This window comes from Barbus barbus (assembly GCF_936440315.1).
Source record: "Barbus barbus genome assembly, chromosome: 14".
Lineage (NCBI taxonomy): Eukaryota > Metazoa > Chordata > Actinopteri > Cypriniformes > Cyprinidae > Barbus > Barbus barbus.
The window spans coordinates 14,941,251-14,964,791 of NC_136742.1; the positions used below are offsets into that span (position 1 = coordinate 14,941,251).

General features: G+C 35.5%; 2 protein-coding genes across 5 annotated transcripts in view; both read right to left on the minus strand.

Moving 5' to 3' along the window:
* LOC306880185 (creatine kinase B-type-like) overlaps positions 1-23,541 on the minus strand; it is a 985,569-nt gene that overhangs the window by 542,877 nt on the left and 419,151 nt on the right. The gene's annotated exons all lie outside the window — the stretch shown is intronic.
* The window catches only part of LOC306880240 (disheveled-associated activator of morphogenesis 1-like), an 89,939-nt gene that overhangs the window by 6,245 nt on the left and 60,153 nt on the right, over positions 1-23,541 (minus strand). For 2 of the 4 annotated variants that reach the window (XM_079433623.1, XM_079433624.1), the window contains exons 6-23: positions 20,804-21,137; positions 20,602-20,712; positions 20,314-20,417; positions 20,156-20,222; positions 19,914-20,031; positions 19,563-19,701; positions 19,321-19,379; positions 18,309-18,496; positions 17,881-18,189; positions 17,081-17,188; positions 15,933-15,962; positions 15,367-15,464; positions 10,153-10,237; positions 7,693-7,799; positions 6,405-6,493; positions 3,323-3,491; positions 3,128-3,235; positions 1,326-1,386 (exon numbers count right to left, since the gene is read on the minus strand). In XM_079433623.1, coding sequence (XP_079289749.1) covers positions 1,326-1,386; positions 3,128-3,235; positions 3,323-3,491; positions 6,405-6,493; positions 7,693-7,799; positions 10,153-10,237; positions 15,367-15,464; positions 15,933-15,962; positions 17,081-17,188; positions 17,881-18,189; positions 18,309-18,496; positions 19,321-19,379; positions 19,563-19,701; positions 19,914-20,031; positions 20,156-20,222; positions 20,314-20,417; positions 20,602-20,712; positions 20,804-21,137 — 2,284 coding nt within the window. The remainder of the gene's footprint in view (positions 1-1,325; positions 1,387-3,127; positions 3,236-3,322; positions 3,492-6,404; positions 6,494-7,692; positions 7,800-10,152; positions 10,238-15,366; positions 15,465-15,932; positions 15,963-17,080; positions 17,189-17,880; positions 18,190-18,308; positions 18,497-19,320; positions 19,380-19,562; positions 19,702-19,913; positions 20,032-20,155; positions 20,223-20,313; positions 20,418-20,601; positions 20,713-20,803; positions 21,138-23,541) is intronic. The other 2 variants (XM_079433626.1, XM_079433625.1) reach the window with 1 other exon arrangement.

A 23,541-nucleotide genomic window follows, 5' to 3' on the forward strand; every position in this document is an offset into this window, starting at 1 on the left:
TGGTTTGGCTATTCTACTCTGCCTGTAGAAATATAATAAAAATGTTTTATTGAACTTGTTCTAATTTAACTAGTCTTAGGACACAGAATAGCTCATATTAATTTAGCCAAACAAGAACGTCCTGATGGTACCTTTGTGTTTTTTTTTTTCTGTAATTCAGCGGCACGTTGTCAGTTATTCCTTCCTTGTATTATTATTATTATTATTATCATTAAAGGGCTATTATAGTTGCTCATTTAAGCCATTAGTAATTGCACGTTTATATTCAATGAATTAAACTATTACATTAACTTAAACTGTACTATATTAAAACAATGAGCCTTTTATAGGCTATTAGCATAAAGCCTGCTGGCTAATGGAATGACAATGAATGTTTGGGGATTTTATTTAGGCCTACTTATTACTAAACTGTTTTCTGAGTCAGTATTGTCTACAAAAAATATTTTTTATAAGTAACCTATAAATATCGTCTAATTACTATTTACACTTATTGCAAATATCTGCTACTTTTACAGCATGTATAGAATGGCTATTTTCACTTAGTGTAAACAGCAATTCTCTAAAAATGCTACTGTTGTTACTTACTGGGGCTAGTGCCATCTAGTGGTCGCTGATGTTCTTAGGCTCAGCTGCGTGTGGATCGCGAGCTGTGTGTGTGTGGATTGGGCAAAGCTAAACGGGCGGAATGCAAGTCTCAAAATTAAATGAATCAAATAGAATCGACTCAGAAGAGATGTGAATGAATGCACGTGCGTCGCCTGATCCACAAATGCACATTTTAATCGCTGCATGCACAAATTATGATAGTTTAATACAAACTATAACATTTGTATTAAAAATGCAGACACTGGCTGAAAAGCATTTGTTTAAGTGTAGTGACGCACATTTGAGAATTTTTAAAATCGTGTACACGTTAATGAATTGCACTGGGCTTTGTGCATTGGTAGTTGTGTGTGTGGGCGTCGTGAAATACTGCAAACTGCGAAAATGAAGTCTCAAAATCCAAATGAACCGAACAAGATTAATGCAAACAAGATGTCAATAAATGCACGTGTGTCACCTGATTCACAAATACACGGATTCCTTTTTGTATGAGCAATTTATGACATATTAATGCAGATCACAACATTTTTATGCTCAAACATGTCTGTATTTGTTAAAATCGCTGCACAATCATTTAATCCTGAATTCCACAGACTCAAATTGAAAGACATTTGTTTGTGGTTAGTAAGATACATGCATAAAATCTATGCAGTACATGGATAATTGTGCGTGCATCTATTAATCATTTTGAGTCTAATATCATCCCATAATGCAGCACTTACACTCTCTACGCTCTTCAAGCCACTGCGAAGATTATTGATCTCCTTCTCCAGTTCAGTCATGCTGGAAAGACACAATCATAGAGATCCCAGTGTAATCAAGAAGGCATTTTCTACAGGAGATTGGGGTAAACTGTGACACTTTTAAATTAAGCTGTCCTCCAGGTAAAGAGAAATTATATAAAAACATAATTGAGTCAGTCTACTATAAAATCCATAACAAAAGGACACAGAAATAGGATATAAAAAAGTGGCAAGTTGAATCAAGTTCATTTTTTTTTTAAACACATTTTTTTAATTATTCTATTTTTATATAAATTGAATTTAAATGCATTTTTATATACTTGGTTTCATTTTCCATAAATTTATTGTACTTGCATTTTAACTTAAAAAAGAGCGGGGTAAACACTTTACACTGAGGTCCCAACAGTTAGTTAATGCATTAAATTAACTAAATTAATTAACAATGAGCAATACATTTGTTGCAGTATTTATTAATCTTTGTTCATTTCAGTACAATTGTTATGTCAGGTCCATTAAAATAATATATTAAAAAAATCAAACTTGATTTTAATAATGTAAATGTTGAAATTTGAATCGAATTTAAACAATTACATTAAATATTTATCTTTTTTACCAAAATGTGTTTTTTAATATTTATATCACATTTAAATATTATATCTTAATACTAATTGTATATATTTTAGCTCAATTTAATTATTAAATATTTTTGTATGTACTGTACATCTGTCACAGTCAGCTGTACATGGGCCCTTTTTTGAAATATATGGCCATATAACAAAAATCTCCATATGCTGACCATTTTTAGCCTTTTATCCAAACAGGCCACACTGATAAGAAGCACAGATATGTCTAACAGGCATTTATCTGAACTTTAACCCCTGTGATAGCACTAAAGTGACTCCATTAGTCCGATACGGTGAATAGTGTGTGTGAACGGCTCTGTTTCGAGCTGAGCTATTCTTAGCTGCACAAATGACCTCAGTAGGACTGATAGCCACTTGTCTTCAATCTGTGCAGCCTTTATTCATCCCTCCACACAAACAGGCCATTGTAACAGACTGAACCGTCAAAGCACACAAAGATATGGTTACGGAAAAACCTGTCTGAACTTGCTGACTGGCCACTCAAACTCACTGTACCTTGTGACCCTGGAACATATTTTTATTTGCTGAATAAATGACACTGACTTATAGACTTGAGTCAAACAAACAGAATCCTTCATATCATTCTTTACACCCCCTCAAATGAGATCACGGTCTTGTGACTTCACTTGTGGACCGAGCATGATTACATTAGTCTCGCTGGCGCGACTGAAAAGTAGTTTAGTGGCCATTCTACTGTACATTTGAATAGCCCTTTTAAGGCAATAAGGCTATTTTCAAAAAGGGTGAGAGTGTCACAAGCGAATCACTCACAATTTGGCCCAAATTTGCTGGCACGCACTTCACAGCAGCATGCAGATCTCGAGAGGTCATCAAGTGGAGATCTCTCTGCTATGGTGGTATGCATGTATCTCTATTCCACTTATATATTTCAGCACCCAGGAGCCAGGAGAGGCGAGGGCCCCATTTCCTCCGACTATAATTTAGGGTTTTGCTCTGCATATGTGAGTAACCAAAAGCTTGTATGACCCACAGCATGGATTTAAGCCCAGTGATGGGTGGGAGTGACAACGCAAAAACTATTTCCAAAATCCATTTAGAACAAGTAGACCCTAAAGGCCTGTAAATCGCAAAGCTGACGATAGAAGCGCACACCAGCCACTCCGCAGATATACCTACTTTACTTTTGCAGCTTCCGGCACGTTCTGCAGCTCCTCTGAGAAGATCATGACTTTAGAGTACTTCTTCTCCAGAATGGTGATCAGGTAGTGTAGGAGAGTGATATTCCTGCAATGGGGCAAAGACCACAATATATGTTTGAATATAAAAGCTAGAAATAACGGTCTTGTTAATTTTTTTTCCCTATCTTCTCACTTGTCGATGCTGGACTTGGTGTCTGCGATCTTGTTGAGTGAGGAGATTTTGAAGCCGTAAGCATTGCCTCTCTGTCCTTTGTTCATGTAGTTGCCGAAGGCCAGCACCACCTCCAGCAACTGCTTGAGATTTCTACTGTGCAGCACCTCTTTTGAGGCCTTGGACAGTGCTGTAAAGTCAAACACAGAGTCACACAAGGCAAAACAAGCCTAAAATGTTTAATGTTCATGAACAATACTGTAATCATTTTCACCATCTAATTTAAGCAGTAGAATATTAGTAGAATAGTCTGTTAATTGTGACATTATAATTTAATATGTAATATTGTGAAATATTATTACAATTTGAAATTATTTTCTATTTGAATATACTTTAAAATATTATTTATTTTTGTGATGAATTTTCAGTAGCCATTACTCCAGTATTCAGTCACATGATCCTTCATTCTAATATAATGAATTGGCGCAGAGTTATTAATAATGGTTCTTAGTATTATCATCAATGTTACAAACAGTTTTTGCTGCTTAATATTTTTGTGGAAACATTATTTCAGAATTTTTTGATGAATGGAAATTTCAAAAGAACAGCATTTATTTGAAACTGAACCTTTTGTATCATTATAAATGTTTTTACTGTCACTTTTAAATCAATGTCATGTATATTTTCTGAATAAAAGCATTAATTTCTAACATTTAAATAGCAGTATATCATGGTTTCAGTATAAATATGAAGTAGCACAACTGTTTTCAACATTAATAATAATAATAATAAAGATTCAAGATTTTTATTCGTCACATACACAATTATACAGAGTATAACCAGCAGTGAAATGTGAGTCAGGTCCGCTCCAAGGACAGTGCAATTGTATAGAATACAAATATTAAGAAAAAGAAAAGTAGAAAAAAAGGAAAATAAAAAGAATAAAATAAAAGATAAAAAAATATAAATATAAATGTGCAGGTCAGTATGTTGTTGACATAAATAGTAATAAAGAGGAATGTGCAAAAAAGTTGTACAGGGTATTTAAATAGCAGCAATATGAGGTAGAAAAAAATATGAATAGCTTATTGATATAGTGATATTTACATGGAGTCAAGTGATGTTATGACACAGAGTTAGAGTTTAGGAGCCTGATGGCCTGAGGGAAGAAGCTCCTCCTAAGTCTCTCAGTTTTTGCCATCAGGCTACGGAAGCGCTTACCAGATGGAAGCAAAGTGAATAGCTGGTTACCAGGGTGATTAGAGTCCTTGAAGATTTTAACAGCTCTACTTTTGCAGCGTTTGAGGTAGATGTCCTGCAGAGAGGGGAGAGCAGACCCTGAGATGCGCTCAGCTAAGCGCACAACTCTCTGTAGTGCTTTGCAGTCCTGATTGGAGCTGTTTCCACTGAGATGCACTGAGTCAATACACTTTCTATGGTCCCTGAATAGAAAGTTTTCAGGATTGCTGGTGAGACCCTGAATTTCCTCAGCTGTCGCAGATGGTACAGTCTTTGCCTGGCTTTCTTAACCTGTGTTTGGATGTGTGTAGTCCAAGTCAGGTTCTCAGAGATGTTTACACCGAGGTACTTGAAGCTACTCACCCTCTCCACAGGGGTCCTACTGATCATAAGAGGAGTGTAGGGCTGCTGCTGTCTCTTCCTAAAGTCCATGATCAGCTCTTTAGTTTTGCTCACATTCAGAGAGAGACAGTTGTCCTGGCACCATGATGTGAGTCTCTCTACCTCATCCAAGTATGCGGTCTCATCGTTGTTGGAGATGAGGCCCAGAACCACAGTATCATCAGCGAATTTGATAATAGATGTGGAGCTGTGAGAGGACACGCAGTCATGCGTGTAGAGAGAGTAAAGCAGGGGACTCAGGACACAGCCCTGTGGGGCTCCTACGTTCAGGGTGATGGAGTGTAGCAATGATCCAGTGTGTTTGGTCCTCTAGTTGGACAGCATACATGTTGATGAAAGTTCGGCATGACCTGTCTGAGGTTAGCTTTGTTAAAGTCCCCCGCGATGATAAAGGCAGCGTCAGGATGTTTGTTAATGTAGCCGCTGAGCTACATTATCACTTGGCATTACAGCAGTGTCCGGGACCGAGGACGAAAGCCACGTTTCTGACAAACAAAGGATGTTACAGTCCCTAATGTCCCGTTGGAAACTAATCCTGGTTCTAAGATCGTCCATCTTATTCTCCAAGGATTGGACATTTGCGAGCAGAATGCTCGGAAGAGGAGGACTGTGAGCCCTTTTCCTGAGTCTATCTCGAATCCCAGCGCGTTTCCCGTGGTGTTTCTTGATCCTTCGCCTCGGGGGGTTATTGTTCATCTCTGCGTTCCGAAGAATCTCCAGAGGCCATGCTGGATTCCTGGATAAAGTGTCCTGAAACAGGTTGGTGTAGCGGTTTCCAATGTCCAAAAGTGTTTCTTTGTTATAGGTGATCAGTGCCGATGTGAGATGTGTAAAAAGAGAAAGTAAAACTAAGTAAAAAAAAGTAGATAAAAACACAATCTTAGCGGAACGACCTGGATGGCGTCCGAACAAAGCGGCGCCATATTGAGTTTCTTGAGCAGCAAATCAGCATATTAGACTGGTTTCTGAAGGATTATGTGACACTGAAGACTGGAGTAATGATGCTGAAAATTCAGCTTTGCCATCACAAGAATAAAATAACTTTTTTAAAAATATAACAGAAAACAGTTGTTTTAAATTGCAACACTATTTCACAATATAAGTTTACTGCATGTAAATCATGTTTCCAAACTTTTGGAAAGTGCTTATATATAAGTATACATATAATCATTTTACTTTTATATAATATATATTATTAATATAGAATTTTAATATAAAACGTTTATAATTTTAATTTCTTATTTGATTAATTATACATTACATTTGAACTCATTTAAATATTAATCAGAATATTCTGCACTTGAATACAGTAATTCTTATACACTAAAAATGGGACTGTCAGTTCAAAACAAGTAAATAAATAAATAAAAAGTAAATAAGCAAATAAATGTAAAAAAAATGTAAAAAAAATGATCAACTGATTTTTGCAATGCAAATGTGTTTAAAGTGCACATGCACAAACCTTCAACTTTAGGTTTAATTTCTGCAATCCTCTCTGCAAACTTCTTTTTGAAGTACAAAGACTGTAACCTCTGCTGGTAATGGTTTATTCTGTGGGAAGGACAAAGAATGAGGATTGGGCCAGGGAAAAAGACACAGTACATTAAAAATATAAAAGCAAGGTCCATTAAAAGGATTACACACTACATCACCCATAATAGATTCTAAATGAGCTGTAGAGATTGCATATGACACAATAAAAAACACATGATCTGTATACACAGCATTAATGGTTCCACTGAATAAAGAACAAACAGTCTGAGCCAGTGATCTGAACCTGACGCTGCTGTGTTGCATTCAGCACTCTTGTGTCGGGGACCATCACCGAGGGCCCAAACACAACCTTAGAGACTAAAATCGGACAACCCAGTCAATTCTTGGAAAGATTCGTCTTCCATCCTCTATACTCCAAACACATCAGCCACAGTGAAATGAAAAGAAAAAAAAACTCACTGGGGTCTCATAAACAGAGGAAGAAAAAGCAAGCAAGCCAAGGCACCTGTGCTTTGTTTGGCTAAGCTCTTCTGCTAGAAAGCTGCATATCTACGATAAGATAGTACTTATTTAGTTACAGAAAATATTGATGCTGAATGGGATCCTCAGTCTGACCAGATCAATGTGTAACCCAGGATTCATAACCCTTTTCCTTCCTGCCTACAAGAAATCACATTTACTCCTAACACCACGTGTGTGAGTGTGTGGAAAAACGAAACAGACCTGAATAAGTCACTGTACATTGGTGGGTGGCCTTCACGGATGAGATATTCCTTACATACACCGTACTAAGCCAACATCATGAAATCCTCTGTGTGGGATAGTGGAGGTGAACAGCACGATGCTCATCGTGGTGCCAAGATGAAATAAAGATCCAAGCCAATCAGCAATGGGGCTTATGGGTATGTGCAGCAACATTTAGGTATCAGGTTAAGGTTTTTGAGCTCCTTAATAAAAATGTCTTCCTTTTTAGAGAGTGGGGAGCCTTTATTTTAAATGGACAAAGACTAACTTAGTTAAGCCATCACATTTATCTAATTAAATAAAGCTCCTCATGATAAAAGTAGAATTGTGAGAAAGGAAAAAGTTAATCAAATTAGGGTCTATTCACACTCGTGATGCATTTTTAACTTCTTTTTACTCGAGATGCATCACATTGGTCAAAGACTTGTGTATGTTTACACAGACCAACAAATAAGATGTGTGCTATATGAACAGCCCCTTTAAACTGTCACTGTGATGAATAAATATCCTACCTGCTCATTTCATAGAGGAAACGGTCTGCCTTTGCCATGCGGTCTAACTCATGTTTGTGCTCCTCTAGTAGGTCTACATCACACTTCTCTGGGATAAACTTGAGCATCTGGAGCAGTGAAGAAAAAAACAAATTACAACACCATTAATAATAGAGAATCATCCTTAACCAGTCTTGAGTGATTTTATTTTGGAAAAATAAAAACATAAAATAAAATAAAAATAAAAACTTTTTTACAGTAAAAAAGTTACTTGGTAGTAAATGTAACTTAGTTTCTTAGTTACATTTATCTCCCAATTGCAACTTTATATCTCATAATTGTTTATTTCTAGTAAATATCTAGTAAATATAAATAATCTTTATATTTCATAATTTAAACTGTTTCGTTAGTGTAAATTTCCATGATTGTTTATTTTCCATAACTGCAACTTTATAGCTCACAATTGTGATTTTATCCCTCATGACTGTGACGTTATAGCTCACGATTGCATATTTTTCCATAATTGTGACTTTATACAGTGGGGGAAAAATTATTTGATCCCTGCTGATTTTGTACGTTTGCCCACTGACAAAGAAATTATCAGTCTATAATTTTATAGAGGTTAAAGGTTTATTTGAATAGTGAGAGACAGAATAACAAAAATCCAGAAAAACGCATTTAAAAAAAGTTATAAATTGATTTGCATTTTAATGAGTCAAATAAGTATTTGACCCCTTTGCAAAACATGACTTAGTACTTGGTGGCAAACCCCTTGTTGGCAATCACAGAGGTCAGACGTTTCTTGTAGTTGGCCACCAGGTTTGCACACATCTCAGGAGGGATTTTGTCCCACTCCTCTTTGCAGATCCTCTCCGAGTCATGAAGGTTTCGAGGCTGACGTTTGGCAACTCAAACCTTCAGCTCCCTCCACAGATTTTCAATGGGATTAAGGTCTGGAGACGTTAGGCCACTCCAGGACCGTAATGTGCTTCTTCTTGACTAGGGCTGTCGCGATGCGTTATATTTTAGTCGACTAGTCGATTTTTAAAAATCATCGACTTCATTATGCTGCGTCGACTAACCGGCAAAATACCGGAAGTGGCGCATTTCACGGACGAGAATCTATAAAAACACATTTTTAGACAATTTTCTAAGGCTGCATGATATATTAAACCCACTTAAAAATAATAATTAAGCATAATTGTGAATTCACAAACCCTATGATTTAATTAAATAATGATATGCGATGCAGTTCTAACACAGTACATGCGCTTTATTTCCATGCGTGTAGGTTAAGCACATGCGTCTCTGTTCACAGTAGCTCCACAGAAACTGTTATCATTTACATGTGGAGCGACTCAAACTCATCTCTGCATGTTATTGTGTTAGTTTGTGTTTATTATATCGTTCATCTGGGAACGCAACGCGCGCCATTTCATCAGATTTGTAAAGTAAATCATTTATAAATCTACACAAACACAGGAGAATACATCGCGGTTTCAAAATAAAAGCTCAAACCCTCACTCTGAGTTTACACGGTTTGATGTCCACATATTCATGTAATTACAGCGGCTGTAGCCTTTCTGTCCTAAAGAAATGGACAAATATTAAAGATTAAGTGTACGTTTGAATTAAATGGTGCTTGGTCAATATTAAACAGTAATGTGTAAAAACAATCATCAGTCCGTCGGCGCCCCCTGCAGGCCTTTGTTGTAATGCGTAATGCATTTTATTTAGAAATGCAATTTTTGTTGTTGTTGTTATTCTGTCTCTCACTGTTCAAATAAACCTACCATTAAAATTATAGACTGATCATTTCTTTGTCAGTGGGCAAACGGAAAAAATCAAATAATCCCTCCCCCACCGTATCTCTCAATTGGGACTTTATATCTGAAAATATGACTGTTTTCCATAATTGCATATTTATGGCTTACAATTGTTATTTTATGTATCATGATTGCAACAATATTTATAGCTCACAATTGCGACTTTTTTCCATAATTGTGACTTAATTTATGCCAAATGCAACTTGGATCTCACAATTGCAAATGTTTCCATAATTGTCACTTTCTATCTCACAAATTATGGCTTTTTCCATAATTGTTTATTTTACATTTTTGTGACTATGTATCCCAAAAAATTTTACCTTTTTCCATATTTGCAATTTCTTATCTCACAATTGAGAATTTATAGCTCACAACTACATTTTTTTCCCCATAATTGCTACTTTATTTCTCACAACTGAAACTTTATATCCAACAAATGTGGCATTTTTCCTTGTGTTTATTTTCCCCTAACTGTGACTTATAGCATCTCATAATTGCAATTTTTTCCCCCAATAATTGCAATTGTGACTTTCTCACAGTTGGTATTTTATTGTACAAATATGACTGTTTGTCCATAACCATGACTTTATATCTCACAATATGACTCACAATGCTTTTTCTTCTGCCCCTCACATTCCCGTCAGTTCACACTCACCTGCTCCAGCATGTCCTTGGGCAGATCTTCCTGTTCGTCCATAGTCAGAATAGCCCTCTTTATTTCCTCATTGGAAAGTTTCAATCTGAAACACAAGCACAGGATATACAGATCAAGCAGACTGGGACAAATAAAGTCATTTGAAATGAATTCACAAATGAAATCTGAGTGATAGATCCACATAAGCAGAAAACTCAGTGAACTGTAATTAATCACACTGAGAAAAGGAAATTGCTGGGAAATTCCTCCGCTTGCATAAATTTTCCTTTGGCATATAGTATAAATAAATTAGTGTATGTTATTTAGAAGAGCTATTAATCTTGAGGCCCAATGTTGAACCCAAGTGTTTGTTCCAGTTACCAAGAATTTCCTGGCTAACACTATATATCATTACTGGAGTGAAGAAGTGATATTATCGCATGACTCCTAAAAAAAAACTGACCCAGCATTTGTCTGCTTTAAATAATCTGTGATCATCACTGGTTGCGTCTCGACAGCAACATGACATTTGTGGTCAGTTTGTCGTATGGGAGTTCCTGGCCTTTCCACCAATTTGTTTGAGCTATAAATGACAAGTATGTTGTAAAACAAGCTGACAATCTAGGGAAGATAAATATCTTCCTCCTATAATTGAAGGTGTTGGCATATCTTCTTAGTAGCCCACCGACAGAGACGGTCAAACCTGCCCAGAGTAGAATCCATCAGTGCAGCCCATCCTCCAAGATTGCATATTAATGATATAGAGACGCATCTGATCCAGAGATAGCTGTGTGCGGACTTTAGGCCAAGAAGAACAGGTGTTTGACAGGTCTGAGATCAGTGTTGGAGAGCAGCCTTCGTTCCCCAGCCAGGAACCAGAGAGACTGCAAACCACAGCAGTGACGTGAAACACGGCCAGAGCTCTTTCCATGTTCAAGTCGAGGTGTTTGTGCCAAGCAGCCCTTCCAATTCCCAGCGTTCTGCGTTACTGAGTTCTTTCTAACAAAGTTAACATGCTTACAGGAGTGAGTGAAGTTGAACTCAGGAAGGAAAAGAAAGAAATAATGGGTGCCTCAGTTCATTCAGAGGCAAGCCAATGTCATTATTAGGAGGTCATTAGCGTAACCACAAGACTCCCTCTTTATTGTTTAATCAGCGAATAATAAGCAGGAGACACAGTGGGAGGAAAATCTTGTGGAGTTGCAGAAGACTTTCCATTTCATGTGGTCACACACACTTTACCGTGATTGTGAAATTCCACGAATCAAACCTTTAGAGACCCAATGAAATCAAAATCAAAGTTTTAGTCACAAATGTAACCTTTAGTTCATGTGTTTTGGCTTTGAGACCATCTGTATGCTAGTGCTGATGTTGACAAAATTCACTTTCAGATATAGGCTACAGATACACGGAAGAGGGTTAGGGCCAAGCAATAATAAAAAAATTAAATCATCTCGAGATTAAAGTCATTATTATATGAGATTAAACTCACAGTTTTTCAAGAAAAGTGTAAATAAAATGTTGAGAATAAACAAAAAAATCCAACAATAAAGTGATTATGTTATGAGAAAAAAACTTGTTAAATTTATTGAAAAAAAAAGTTACAAAATAAACACACTCATGTTCATTTGATCTCGTTGGACAGTGTTAAACTGCGTCTACAGTGGTGTAGGTCATAGAAAGTAATGCTCGTAGATGTAGCATACGATGCGATCGACCAGAGTTCAAGATTCAAGATTTTTATTCGTCACATACACAATTATACAGAGTATAACCAGCAGTGAAATGGAAGTAATCTCAGGTCGAATATGCCTTTTGTCGAACTCGCTTTTCTTTCTTCTCTCATCTCATATCACATCGGAAAAGTGAAAATCAATTGCCTAATGAGTGTTTAAAAATGATGTATTAATTGGGTAGGTTTAGGGGTAGGTAGGCTATAGGGAGGGCTTTGTTGTCCCAATAAGGCAGCATATGTTTAATCATTTTAATAAATAAAATCATTTGCACTTTGTTATTATTGCATCCTGTTAATATACAACAAAACTGAGGTGTAAATAGTATCTGTCACTATTTATAAGTATAACATGTATTAACGAGTTTTTCTCGAAACATGATTTTTTTCTCAATTTAATGAGTCTATTCTCAACATTTTATTTTGACTTGTTTCTTGAAATTGAACTTTTTTTTTTCTCGAAATACACCGACTTTATTCTCGAAATTTAATGATTTTATTCTCAACATTTTATGTTGTTATTTTACTTAAAATTTAACCTCGTATAATGTCTTTAATCTCAAGATTTTTTTTTACTATTGCTTGGCCCTAATCCTCTTCCCTAGGCAGTTTCCTCATCAAGGAAAACAGACAATATTGTTGTTTATTAACACAACAAAAAAATATTACTTTAGTTTTAATAAGTGCTGAAAGAGTGCTGTAAGAAAAAACAGACTTGTGCTAAATGTTCAGAAGCTTGGCCTGTCGTTCAAAAGCTTCAAAAAAGTTTTGTTTTCATGTTTTTGAAAGAAGTCTCTTTTGTTTACCAAGACTGTGTTTATTTGATCAGAAATGCAATAAAACAGTAATATTTTGAAAAACTATTACAATTTAAAAGAACTGTTTTCCACTGAATAAGTTTTATTCCTATTATGGCAAAGTTGAATTTTCAGCATCATTACTTCAGTCATCAGTGTCACATGATCCTTCAGAATTTTTTGTAATATGCTGATTTGGTGCTCAAGAAACAATGTTGACTGTAGATTGTAGAAAACTTAAGTTGTGCTGCTTAATAATTTTGTGGAAACCGTGATACAATTTTATTTTCCTGGATTCTTTGATGACTAAAAAATTCAAAAGAACAACATTTATTTGAAATGGAATTTTTTTGTAACATCATAAATGTTTTTACTGTCACTTTTAATCCATTTAATGCATACTTACTGAATAAAAGGATTTTAAAAATTCACCCAAAAATTTCAAATGTATGTTGTTACTATTATTATTTTAAATATTTGATTTTTTTTCTAATGTATAGTCCTTTATTATCTATTTCTGTACAGCTGGCTTAGCAGGTTTCATTTCCTCTTCTGATTGAGAACTGTCAACATAGTTGATTAATATGAACTAAGCTCTAATTAGCGATCATTGAGCTCGTTACTCCTCTGTCTCATCTCCCTCTTGCCAGACCACCATCTCACCCTCCACCGTCCAGCACCACATTCACCATTCCTAACCCAACACTAATGACTCTACAGGCTTCCACTTGAGAAGCGAAACTATTTAAATCCCTGTGAATCTCAGCTTGGGTGGTCCGTTCAGTGGCTGTACAATGGATTACACCCCAATCTCTGCTTGTGGAGACTCCTAAGAGACCATTTAGGGAGGATGAGAGTGTAATAGATCCACAGGCCATGATCTACAGATGGTCCTGAAGTCGGCTGTTAATGTGCGTTAGATGAGGTCTCGATGTCGGTCGTTCATAAACTGTCATTAATAAAAATCTACAAGGAGGATTTTGGAGTGAATCTGGGAATAATGGAATTGGTCTGGGTTGTTTCATTTAGTTTGGAGCCTTACTTGACGAGAACCTTTTGTGTTTTGGTCACAAGCCAAACCGCAGTCAGTCAGTGAGCTGTCATATATCCGACACCCTCTGGATTGGCAGCTGTGACCAACTGTTACAATTTGCTTTGTGGGATTCATTTCATACAGAAAGGGTATTCCTGAGGTGACAAACAGATATGTAACCTAAAATAAGAATTGGATCCTGTAATGAAAGCTATTTATAATGACAATATTGCCACTAAGAAAAAGAAACTCAGTGGGAACCCTGGATAATCAAAGTATTAAGCTCTGCATGGAAGACGGTTTAACTTCAACTCATTCTGACACTTCAGTCACATCTGCATGAAGCTATAATTGGGAAATATGTAAACTCTGAATAATATTCAACTACCCAGGAGTATTACAGCTAGGACCCGCAGTAGTGTTTTCCTTTAGTATGTCCAATATTTTGGGTTAGAGAGGCTTGATCGTCCTATTGTAAGTGAATTAAATATTTCCTGAGTTTTGAATTGACAATACATTCTTTAAAGATGAAATCGAGGTAATGAGACATGCTGAATTAAAATAATATAAATCAGCACAACTATTTCAAAATAAACGCTAATAACTCTCTTAGGGATGTGACATGGCAAATTAATCCACTAAAAATATTCAATAAATCAATCTTTGGTCTTTTCAGTAAATGGAGCTTGGATACATTGAATGGATACTAAATCTTAATAGTGATTTGACTGAAATAAGATTTTTTTTTTCCTTCCCATTTTCAAAGGAAATGGAAAGCTAATAAACATCAGGACCCATTAGCAGGCCATTCTTCCACAAAAAAAGGACTAGATTTAATTATGGTACACTATTTTTCAGAGGTTTTTGGGCCGTAAGACTTGTAAATGTTTCTGAAATATGTCTCTTATGCTGACAAAGGCTACATTTATTTAATCAAAAATACAGTAAAAAAAAGGCATCAGTTCAGTCTTCAGTGTCGAATGATCCTTCAGAAATCATTCTAATATGCTGATTTGCGGCTCAAGAAACATTTCTTATTATCAATGTTGAAAGCAGTTGTTCTGCATAATAATTTAGTTAAAAACCATGATACGTTAATTCTCAATATTCTATGATGAATAGAAAGTTCCAAAAGAAAAGCATTTTTTTAAATAAAAATATATTGTAACAGTATAAATGTCTTATAATGTTAGCCATGATATTTAATAAATAAGCACCCAAAGGGCACATTTTAGATATGGAAATCCCAAACCACTGCAATTTGTGGAGCTTCTTCAAATCACAGAATCCTTGCAGATTCCTTGTGAGTGTGAAAGTCAAATATCGTTCCTGGCAATGACAACCAAGTTGTCAAGCGTGATTTTTTTTTTTTAAGACTCTTAATTAATGAAGCATGGTTCCTGTTAATTTTTAAAGCCCCATGCTGCATTGATTTACAAAGAATTCAAGGAAGCCACCTCATACTGTATAGACATGAAGAAACTAAGGGGTGGTATGTCTTTCACTGATAGGAAATGGTACAATAACCAAGATGGAAGATACAGTATCAAACCAGGATGTAGGAACCAGAGGGTATTACCCACAGGATATGACATTACATCTGGAGGGCCAGTGAGGTCCACACACACACCAGGCGGAGGTGAACTCATACCCGGGCCAGACACATCACTCACCGTGAGAGAAGGATGTTGCAGTTCTGAGCCCGGCGGCCATCGATGACAGAGAGCTCTTTGACTTTCTTGGAGCTCAGAACATCGTCTTCAGTCTCTTTCTGTGTGGTTGGAGTCACAAAAGAGATAAATTTCACTCAAGAGCAACTCTAAAGATCAGGTTTAAAATAAAAGAATCAATATACTCTGAATCTCAAACTTACACTGCCAGTCATTTGAGATTTTTTAATTGTTTTCAAAAGTCTTACCAAGGCTGATTATTTCATCCAAATACAGTAAAAACTGTGAAATATTATTTGAATTTAAAATAACCATTTTCTATTTGAATATACTTTCAAATGTAATTTTGTCATTACTCCAGTCTTCAATGTTATATGATCCTTCAGAAAGCATTCTAATTTCAAACGTTTGACCAGTAGTGTGTATGGGCAGTTTATATAAACATTATAAGTAAAGTCACATTAGGTTTCCATTTTTATATATTGTCTGGATACAAAATGAATGACATAGAAAGAGTGAGTGGGGGAGAGATGATGCAAACACTATTAGATCTGTTCAACCACACTTACCTGCTTGCAGTTATTGACCATAATGAAGTCCTAGAATGCAGGCAAGAAGCAAGGAAGATGCAGCACATGTTAGAGAGACAGCGTAGTCTGGTGAATTCAGCCAAAACAAACTCAAACAGGCATGTGCACATGATGACATTATTGGGGTGGTGAATAGTGAGCGTGAGGGTGCATGAAAGCAGAGCCTTCTGGGAGGTCTGTAAATGTGTGTGTGCACTGAAAGATGCATGCTAGTTGATCACAGATGACCGGTTAATGTCTAAACAACTGCTAAATATCACAAGCTACCTCTCCAATTCCACCTTGTATCAAATCTAGATGCTCTGCAATGGTGGACAAATTTTGTCTTTTCTCTAGCAAATCTAAATTTTTGTTCATAATGTGGAAATCTGCACATTTAAATAAAGCCACAATTCTGAGAAATTACAACAAATAATCACAGTGACAGGAAATAAAATTGCAATTGCGAAAAATATAGTAATCATGCAAAATAGCTGCAACAACAAGAAATAAAGTCAGAGTTATGTTGCAACTGTGACAAATTCATTTGCAATTAATAAATGATATAAAGTTCCTGGTGTTAGATATATTATATGAACTAAATTTTTATTTATTTTTACTCTGGACAGAAAATAGTTTCCATAATGTAATAATCTGGCTTCCATAATGCTGTAAATAAATCAAATAAATTTGGCAAATTTGATGAAATTGGAGAGGTTATATGAATCTATGTTTTAATGCATTTAGCATGCTTTCAGGTTACTTTAAAACCAGCTTAAAGTAATTTATGCATTGTTTTAAAATATGATTATAAAGACACGGTCAAGTTTCGAGCTGTATCCAACCTAGCTTTTTTTTCTTTTTCTTCTCTAATTTGACTGTAAGGCCATGAGAAATGTGTGTAATTTCTTTATAATGAGACTAAGTGTGTGGTTTACCAGGCATAATGAGGACGGTTTGCCAATGTCTGCTTTTCATAGAAAACTGCTGGTGATATCAATGCATTTTACAGTCTGCTAATTCAAACCCCATGCTCTGTGATGCAGGATTATCGTGGGTAAATGTATGAATACCATGCATGAGAGACAGTGAATGCTTTGTGAGATTATTCTGGATGAAAACCAGTGAAAGAAGCATTGTTTAGTGACCTGTTGCCTCTGATAGGCAGAGAAAGTTTTCTCAATGTCCACCAAGTCTAGGATTTTGAAAACTTTGCTGTCATCAATGTCTGCCCAGAGTGTTCCCTCAAGCTTGTTCTGTGGAAGAGAGTGGGATGTGTAACTCAATTACTGTCCAGTCCAAAGTCACATGTAAGTCACATGCTATGTTTTGTTAATCGTAAAACTAAAAAAAAAAAAAAAAAAAAAAAAAAAAAAATCAAAGATGAAGATGGGAAAAATGCATCTAAATAAATCAGCAAAATAAATAAAACATTTTATACAATGATAAAATGCATAGATAAAAATAGTTTAATTTCATTAAAAGTCTAATTAAATAACATTTTATTCAATCCTAAAATGTATGGATAAAAATGGTTTCTTAAAACTAAAAATATAATTAACATTTTATTCAACTAAATTCTAAAGAGTATAGATTGAAATAGTTTAAAGAATTGAAAAAATTTAATAAAATTTCATACTAAAAAGTATAGATAACAGATTTATTAAATTTAAATGTGAATAAATAATAAAAAATAAACGTACTATTAAAAACGTATATAAAAACAGTTTCATGACATTAAAAACTTTAAATCTAGTCCTCGACCCATATGACAATCTATAACAAATGCTGACAACTTGGCAACATTTAAGACAGTTTTGACACCAATTTGTGTCACTAGACTTTCAAAAGTGTTTCTTGATTAAAAGTGGAGGCTTAAGAAACAGATTTTAGTCTCTGTGTGTGTCAGGATGACCCCGTCCGCTCCTCTAATCCATGCCAGTCTCACCTCAGACAGCTTGGCCCAATTGAAGGACTTGAGTGGATTGGACGGCTGAGGAATGTTTTTCTTCTTCAGGGACGGTCCCACGGGAGCTCCTGGAGGAGGCGGAGCTGCACCGAAAGGAGGTCGTCCAGGGGGTGGCGGGGGGCCACCAGGGGGTGGTGGTGGAGGCGGCGGCATCAGAGCACTGCCTGGTGGAGGAGGTGGTGGAGGTGGCATCATGCCACCCGGTGGAGGTGGAGGAGGTGGAGGGGGCAAGAGAGGACCTGGAGGACCAGGGATGGGAGGACCTCCGGGAACACTGGCTACTTGTCTCTTGAAATACAAAAAGGATGAACAGTGGTTGGCCTTTATTAATGTTTGCTTTTGTAAAAGGATGTTTACATGTTTTTGTATTATTATTATAATTAATATCTGTGACATAATTAGTATACCGTGCTGAGGTCATGTAGTCTGGAAGTCATTTCCACCACCTGCTGCTTGACTAGTTTATGTTCCCCCATTTCTCTTTCTAACTTCTCTTTCATCTTGTTGAGCGTTTGCATCATCTCCTCCTTCTCCTGAGTTTTTGCATCACACTCTCGTTCCTTCTTTTCCAGCTTCTGTTGAAGCTCATGGTGGTCTACAGGACAAAGAGGTTAAAGGTCAAAATGTTATACGTCTCTACAATAAAGACACTGCATTCCAGCCAGCTGAATCAAACTGAAATAAATAGGCTACATTCTCATGTCAGAATGAGATGACTCGGAGAATCTATTCTGAGCTGATGATGTTCTAATTTTTATAAATTATTAGTTTTTATGGCAACGCTTATAATGCCAAATAGATGCAATGTGCTAGTGGTTGATGACAGTCAGATTTTTATATTAATTCACTTCTACATGCTGGTTCATTTTGAATGATAGTCAAGTCATTTTCAAGTTGTAATTTATAAGTTTCATGATGTTTTATATTGTTGTCTAATCAGAGTGATCATTCCTACATGAACTGATGAAAACGAGAAAAAAGTGCATTCAAATAGTCTGCAAAATAAATAAAATACACAAAATAAAAAAAATAATAATCTGCAGAATGAATGAATAAATGAACAAACAAACTAATTATATTCAATGCTTAAAAGTACAGCTAAAAATAGTTTCATGAAATTTAAAATATAAAAATTATAAATAAAATAAATATATTTATAAATAAATATTTTATTAAATGCTAAAAGGTATAGATAAAATGTTTCATGATGTCATTTTGCATAAAGTCACAACAGCCAAGTCATTAAAATTCAAGTTCTTAAGTTGCAATTTATAGGTTGCCAAAGACATTTTTAATCGTTAAGTCAGAATTTTAATTCCTACTTGATGTGAATGCATTAAAAGTTGCAGAGGATTTAATCTTAATACAAAAATGCAGTCTGTTGTAAAAGAAACATCAATGTGTACAACATGTGCTGACCTTTACGCATTTTTTCCGCCTGTTCCTTCCACTGTTTCACCTCATTTTCATTGACAAGCCTGTAAAAGGGTAAGTGATGTGATTTAAGGAAAAACTCATTATTTCAGTACAGATCTTGGTTTATTTGGCAAAGACTTAATGTTAAAAAAAACTACAACTACTATAAATGTACGACAGCAACATATGGATGCCAAAGAAAATCAATTATGATAAAGTTGCTTGAAAAAAAGAGGCAAACTCACATTCGAACCACATTCTTTACATTGAAGTTTTCTAATGGCGTGACGTCAGGGTCGTGACCTTTGTCATTCTGCAGGACCATCTGTTGGACAATGCGGTCCAGGAGCAGCCAGTACTGCACTGTGTTGCCACTTCTCTTATCTAAAACAAAGTGCAGATTCAAACAGTTAATTCAATTAATTTATAACACTTAATTCTGACTGGTCATTTGTGGCATTAAACTGAATCGTATTTGCATTAATGACCAGCTGACTATACATCATCCTTCATTAATAGCATTTGGTGGAAAAAGTCTGCATAGCTTTGTTTCAGTTCAAAACTAACATAGTCTAAACAATAAGGTGAACACTCACGAGGCATGAGCAGGCAATGGTGAAGAATAGACATAAAGTGCGGATATGCATCTGTGTGGGCCAGCTTCTTCCGTACAAGTTCAAAAACTTGTGTCGCACTCTTCGTGTCTATATGGATCTGAAATTTTTTTTATATATTAGTAAAATATATATATATACACTGTTAAACGATCCAAAATACAATATATCTATGGATAAAATATAAAAACATTATTAGAATAATTTTTTTTTTATCTACTCACAGACTCAAACCGCCTGGATAATGTAAGCTCATCATCATTTCTTAGCATCTCAAAGTAATCCAAATGCCTGAGTAGACAAGAAAAAGCAAAATCAAGATGCTCAAATTTGCTGATAAGACTCCATTAATAAAGCTTAAGTTAGCAATTGTGGCCCTTACCTGTCTAAAATAGAGTTTTCATGTGACCTGAGTTTGTCGATGATGGGCTGAATCCCCAACATGAGGAACTCGTATCGCAAATGAACCCGGAACTCAAGGCTGGCCTATGAATTATAAAAAAACACTTATTGAACTTGACAGAACTGTGGGTTTTTATAAATAACAATCTCTAAAAGGTGAACTATAGGATATACTATTCCTTCGAGGGCAATTAGGAGACTTATTTTGGTAGATGTTTGGACAGAGTAAATTAAGATGTGTTAAAATAGTGCAACCAAAATATCTTACTTCACCAGCTCCTTGGCTTAAAACAGCATTAATGAAGGACATAATCGCTGTTTTAAGGCTGACCTCGTCCCTGTACCGTCCAGTGCTTTTGTCCAGATCATTTAGCAATGTCTGTGACAAAAAAAAGATGACAATGGGATTGACATTTATCCCGATACAGACTTTCTTGATGCTTTATCATGCTATAAACAAACCAGCCCACCTGAAATCGTGTGCGCTCACAAGAGAACTTTTGGTAGTGCAACATGGCTTCCAAGATCTTCTTGTGGCCTCCTGGCACTAAACACACAGCACCCATGATCTCAAGCACCGCCACTTTGGTCTTGATGTTCTCGGTGGCCAGACTCTGAGCGATGATATTGATGCTCTCGGAGTGAGAGAGCACGTGAGCGCGACCCTGGGAGTTGTTCATCAGGGCTTTGATGCAGCCGATAAGGGAGGTGTGGATCTGAGACTCGGTGGTCTCGTAATCCATGCTCTTCAGGAAGTTCAGGATGCATGTCAGGCCATCCATATCGATGAACCGTGTTACAAACCTATAAGGAATAAATTCAGCTGTTCGTTAAAGATCTTTCTCACTCATTAAACTGTATACGTTACGACAGGAAAAAAAAGCTTTAACTTTAAAGCGGTCATATCATAGATGTTTTCATTATTTTATTTTTCCCAGATGTCCACTTGCAATTCTTTCTTTGAAGGTTACCATATTATTTTTGAGTATACTTTCTTACTAATATAGAAATTATAAATAAATAAATAAAAAGATTTGAAAAAGGTTCCCATTACTTCTCTTTCTTTGCACTGAGCAATTTACTGACACAAACCTGTTTACATTTTTGCAGGACAGGGCAGCTCACTTCTTCTGAACATGCAAAGTGTACATTTATTATTTATTATTAGATTTGTTTGCCTCTCTCGCTGTGCCCACATACTGTATTTTGATGCAGCTACATTCTCAATAAAACTGTTTTCATTTATATATTTTACTGTTTCTGTTGTCAGACAACGGAATGAATATGAAATAGTGACTGAAACGCGACCCATTAAGACTACATAACCAGCTCTCCCTTCCAAGATGTTAATCTGCACAAAAATCCAGATAATCGAGCCGTCTTCTGATGAAAACAAATACACATAAGATAATGACAATAACTGTGCTGTGATTTCGGCTATACTTGCATGTAAAATTAGAGAAGCAACATAATATCTGTGTTTAACTGAAAGCGCTGCTCCTCTCTGTCACTCGCTGAACAATGCAGACGCACAGAGAGAGAGAGAGTGGTGTGTGCACGCTGGGACAGCAAGTGCTACTGGCCTTCAGTCATAAAAAAAAAAGATGCCATTAAACAAATATTAAAAATATACTGTATGTTGTTTGTACATTAATTTGAAGATTGAATGTGAAATTATTGCAATATAATAGTGTATTTAAAAACTTTAATGTTAGGTGGGATTAATCGCGATTAATTCCAGAAAAATGTGTGATTAGTTAATTTTTTTTTATCGATTGACAGCACTAATATATACATATACAGTACATACACACACACACACACATATATACATATATATATATATATATATATATAAACTTTAGTCCTGTATTTATTTGTATTAGTTTTTTGCCCTTTATTTATTATTTTCGGTGTTTATTTTTAAATTTATTTAAAATTTATTTTAAAATAGATTTGGAGACCCAAAATGAAGATTGGGCCTCCAAAGAGAAAATTCCAAAATATATATAAAAAAATTCATTACACTGAATAAAAAATATCTAATATTTCTTATTCAAAAGACATACTTAATATGTCTCTTTTTCTCTAATTTCTCAACAACAAAAAAAACCCATTTATTTTTATATAAATGTAAATATTTTTTATTTAAAATTAAAATACATTTATATTTTTAGATAAAAGTTTCATTTTATTTATTAGCAAAAGTGAAGAGATGACAGGAAATGATGGGAGAAGATGGTGCAATGGGATTTGCCACATGACAAGGGTTGGATTCAAACCCACATTAAATTTACAACATGAGCACCAACCAAAGCATGTGTGTTATCCGCTAGGCCACGGCTCTGAAAACAATTTGTAAATCTGAAAATGATTGACTCCACAAGGAGGTGATGAATGTGAAATTATATATCAAATCAGTAGCTAGACTGATTTATAAGCCCTATAAAGCACTTGACTTGAAATACAATTGCCTTAAGCTGTGAAAGGAATGGTTAGATATGCAGCCTGAATGTTATTAGGCACAAAAAGGGCTGGAGTGCTTTGACCCGAGCAAGAGGAGAGGTCAGTGCTGATGACCGGTGACCCCAGGATCAAATGGTGAATGCAGGAACCACTAATCGAACGCATCTGTCTGTGAGCATGTGTGTGATGAAAGTAATCTCATTTGCATAATGAGACCCAAAGCACACACCATAAGGGAAGCGTTTGTTTAATAAGAGAGTGAGGTGCTTGCCAATGGAAAAATCATTGACGTGTTAAACTTTGCCCTGAGACAGCTGTCCTCATCTTCAAGTAAAAGCAATAATGTAAGCTAAGTTTTTTTGTTTGTTTTATTTTAATTTTAGTGAATAAATATGGACATTTGAGATATAAAATGAACCAAAAAAAAAAGGTTTTAAAATATTATTGCAATGTAAAATGTACTGTTTTCTGTTTTTCTGTTTACAAAATAGGTCTCTTATGCTCACCAAGGCTGCATTTTGTTTTACAGTAAAAACTGTAATATTGTATAATATTAATACAATACAAAACTTTTTCTATTTGAATACATTTTAAAATGTAATATGTAATGGCAAAGCTGAATTTTTATTACTCCTGTCTTCAGTGTCACATGATTCTTCAGAAATTATTCCAATAGGCTGATTTGCTGCTTAAGAAACATTTCTTATTATTATCAATGTTGAGAACCGTTGTGCTGTTTAAC